At 39.9% G+C, this 4,209-nt stretch overlaps 1 protein-coding gene across 2 annotated transcripts; it reads right to left on the minus strand.

The window, feature by feature from the left end:
- Positions 1–202: 202 nt before the first annotated feature.
- LOC109622601 (selenide, water dikinase 2-like) lies at positions 203–1,937 on the minus strand. Of its 2 annotated transcripts, none has more exons than XM_029865268.2 (4): positions 1,824–1,937; positions 1,486–1,737; positions 1,063–1,426; positions 203–1,004 (listed from the first exon to the last, which is right to left on the minus strand). In XM_029865268.2, the coding sequence occupies exons 2-4, from the start codon at positions 1,712–1,714 to the stop codon at positions 440–442; spliced, it is 1,158 nt and encodes a 385-aa protein (XP_029721128.1). In that variant the 5' UTR covers positions 1,715–1,737; positions 1,824–1,937; the 3' UTR covers positions 203–439. The 2 variants fall into 2 exon arrangements, with proteins under 2 accessions (XP_029721128.1, XP_029721129.1); XM_029865269.2 differs by having other exon boundaries at positions 1,820–1,924.
- Positions 1,938–4,209: the final 2,272 nt, after the last annotated feature.

Raw genomic sequence — 4,209 nt, forward strand, 5'->3', positions numbered from 1 at the left:
AGGATACATGTATTAAAAAACTAAACTTTTTTGGCATCTTGCCTGGTAAAGGTGGCAAAAACCTTAGGGTGTCCATATTGCCCCGCCTACCCCTACATCCTCTTTTCAAGCAGCACACATCCTCTTTTTAGCCTGCGATTAATATCCCCAAAGTGGTTCCACTTTCTAAGGATTTTTCACAAAATAGTAATACCTTATATAATAAAGTTAATAACCAAAACATTCATTTTATTGATGTGATCGAATATCTTTCGAAATTAGGCTCGAAAGCAAATACATCTACCATCTACAAGAGAGAAAAACTTTCGCAAACTTACCAGCGTTTCAGCCTTTAAAAGTCCACTTCATACGTTCCCCCGCGCAGGCGATAAGAAAACTGCTTTCGAGTAAAATTCATGAATTCCACTCACTTACATGACACACCGCTTTCTTGAAGCTCCTATTCTACGCTGAGCGTCGTTGGATTTGAACTCATTTTGACCGTGCGACTTCCGACCACCACTCGTCCAATAATCCAAGCAGCATGACCCGAGACCCGTTCATATTCCTCGCAGAAATGCTGGGCATTTGCGGAAGGCAGGCTAATCAGCAGCCCGCCGGATGTTTCGACCGCTTTTCCCGCCATAAGCTTAGCGCTTCGCCCAAGCAGCTCGGCAATTTCCGCTACATTCTTGATTATTGGAAGCGTGTCTATTTCGAAATCAACGCTTTCCTTCTGAAATTTCACCAAATTGTCCGCGTGGCCGTAAAGTCCGAAACCGGTCACGTCGGTAGCTGCGTGCGCTCCGAATTTGTGCATTAACTCTGCTCCGGATTTGTTCAGGCGGGACATGGACTCGATTGCGATGGCGTATGTTTTCTCAATGTCGGACGTGGAAAACTTGGCGGAGAGTTTCTTCCAGCTGTCGGAATTTTCAGTCATCCAGATAAAGGCATTGGTGGCTAATTGCGTTCCCAAAGGCTTCGTCAGGACTAGCGAGTCTCCTGCTTGTGCATAGTACGGCCTGCAAATACAGACATTCGGTAAGAATATTTAAAAGAGCATTTCATATGTTAACTTACATGATCAGTTCCGATTTGTGACAAACGGCCGTGGCGATTCCGCCGATAATGCACCATGGATTCAGTGCAATGCTTCCGATTTTGACGCGCGACTTTGACTCCGCAGCCGCATCCTGGAAACCCTTGATGATCATCGGTACCACAACATCCCGCTCTTCTTCGCTGAACTCGGTTGGGGCCGAACAAACCAGCCGGATTTCATCGATCTCCAGCGCTCCCACGGCGTACACGTCGCTGACCACATTGGCCAGCGCGATGCGACCCAATATGTACGGATCGTCGATCAGCGGATAGAAAAAATCCACGGTCTGAACTAAATGCAAGTCATTCTTCAACGGTATCACGGACGAATCCAGTCCAATTCCTGAAAAGATAACAGACCAGATGAAGACTCACTTCAAATCCCAACATCTTTGATCTTACCAACACCCTCAGCGCTATCAACTTCCTTTTGCTTATCACCTACTTTTCCACCAGATTGCTCCTTCTCCTCCTTGTTTTTGTTGCTACTTTCAGCGAATTGTTCGCTGTAAACTCCTCGAAGAAGCCGGTCAAGGACATCTTGAGGAATTTTCGAACCTCACCCGCGCAGTGTGGAAAACTTGGTGAGCCGGAAATCCCGGCTCAACCCGTGCTGTGTGGGGTCGAACATGACCGACCCTCAAACGAGAACTTCTAAATGAGTGGAACAATGAACGTACAATGAGCAATTTTAGATTACTTAACTATTATTTAAAAACAATTCAAAAAATCATACTCACGATTATTCAAATACGATGCGTGTTGAATGGCTCTGACAAACTGACCTTCGAAACAAGAACAAAGAGAACAGAGAAAAACAAAAGTCACCTGTTGCCGGGTGTGCAACGTTAGCCCGCTAAAGAAGTCTTTTTTGTGCACGATAAGGCCAATATACCCAAAATAGGTAAAATTTACTCATAATAATAAAAATATTTCAGGCCAAACATGTCTAAAGGTCCAATCTGCAGAAGAGAGGCTCTCTTTGGGTTCGCTCTCTTTCGTTAATATCTCAGTTGTTTATTTGTATTTTGATTGCCTCCTAGCATTGAACGATGGTCAAAACAATCGTCTTTTGAATTGTACTGCAAAAATAGTTGAAAAGTGTACCATTACATTGCAATAATTGAAAGAGAAAGTAAACAAAGAGAGCCTCTCAAATGCAGATAGGACCTATTGAAATGTTTGGCCTGATTTATTTGGAAGCGCTTTTGTTCACAAACGTCATGTCGCTGTCGAGAAAAAAAAAATTGCAACCCGCCCGATGTAACTCATTCCAATGTACTAAATAATCAATGTAATCACGATTCCTACACTTAGAATAATTAACATATTAAATGTAAGTGCCCTGCACTGAGATTGTGACCAATTGGATTTTTGAATTAAGAAAAATATATTGATTTTTCGATTCTATATGAAAGAGCGCCTTTTTTGAGCCACTATGATTTTTTTTTCAGATTTTTAGAACCTTATTTTGGTACAGTAGACGTTCGGTCGGTGCAAACGGTTTAACTGCAATGCTTTTTAACTGCAAGTCCGGTAAGTGCAACAATTTTGCAGTTATCGCACCGCCATCTGTCAAAATGGTGCGCCATGTTAGCCCAATTGAACAGTCGGATGAATTTCACGTTCATTTTACGTCAGTTGATGGTTTGTTGACACTGTCAGGCGTTGCAGTTATCGGATTTTCGTTCGATAAGTGAAACGTAAACATGTTGCAGTTACCGAACGTCTACTGTACCTAAAATCAATTTCAAAGAAATTTTTTGAAATCACCTTTTGACAGCTGGGCAACTGTTTGACAGCTCCGCCCAGTACAAACTGCGACAAGGGGTGATTCGACAAATCGCTCCCATACAAACTGCAAATTGATTTTTAAATAGGTTCCCGGGCTCCTTTCTTCTTCTTCTTCTTCTTTTTCTTCTTCTTCTCTATTCTGATTGGTGGTGCTTTCTTTTGCGCACTCACCTTCCTATTGGACCGGCATCGCAGCACCGACGAACCGACGTGACAGCTAGAACCTTGGCTAGAACAAATAAATTCAAATTTGTTGTCCCCGACGCCATGAAGAAAAATAGCCGAACACTACCGCCTCCTCTATACCCGGATAAAAAAATACCATTCGTTACATGGTAAATATTATTAACATATGACTAGTTTTATTGTTCACAATAAAACACACAGTAGATATATTGTTGCGTTTTACAATAGAAATCAAGCTCATATAGTTCGTACAATAAGTGAACATTAGTTTTATTAGTGACTAATTGATGCGATTGTTTTTTTATAGTTCTTAAATAACATAAAGTTACTATCAGTAAAAATGATTTTAAGTCGTTTTCATACAGTTGGAAAAGTGTTTCCAAAGTTCTCATGGACTTTTTATTAAAAAAAGTTTATTTATCAATAACACTTGTAAACGATTCGTAATAAATAAATAACAATAAATATTATTGTTGCTTGGGTCGAGGCTTGGATCATGTTATTCTATTCTGTATAATCACATACAAAACCACTTGACACATTTTTTTAGTTTTCGTTTTAAATTTGAGTACAGTAGATGTTTTGGTTATCAAATGTTATTCGGTATAGCTGCAACGACTGACACACGTCAAACCGTGTTGGCAGAGGAAACTCTCAATTAATAACTGAAGAAGTACTTATAGAAAACTAAGTAGCTGAAAAGCAGGTTTCATCCAAGTGAGGACGTTACGACACGAAAAAGATGAACAATGATTTTTCTATTGTTTCCAAATAGATTAATGGAATCTTGTAACTACCATTGATAACAATACAAATACAATTAGTTTAATGGGGTCAATTGAACCGATGTTAAAATAAACATGCGATAATATTTGTTGTTATGTAAACAGATTTCACCTTTGAAAAACCATAGAATTCATATTTATCGGTAACAATTTTCTCCAGTATTTACAGTGGCCACATGAATTGTGAACGATTTATGGTATAGATCATATGACCTGAGGTCTGACTTGTGATATTTGGCAGTTATTTGAAAATATTGATGATAGATTTTATCAACAGCTGCCAAGCAATACATACCAGACACGCATCAGAGTGTTTGATTCTTATCATAAAATTTGCATACTATTCTGGCGGCCCTTAGTG

This window comes from Aedes albopictus, chromosome 3 (genome assembly GCF_035046485.1).
Source record: "Aedes albopictus strain Foshan chromosome 3, AalbF5, whole genome shotgun sequence".
NCBI classification, from domain to species: Eukaryota; Metazoa; Arthropoda; class Insecta; order Diptera; family Culicidae; genus Aedes; species Aedes albopictus.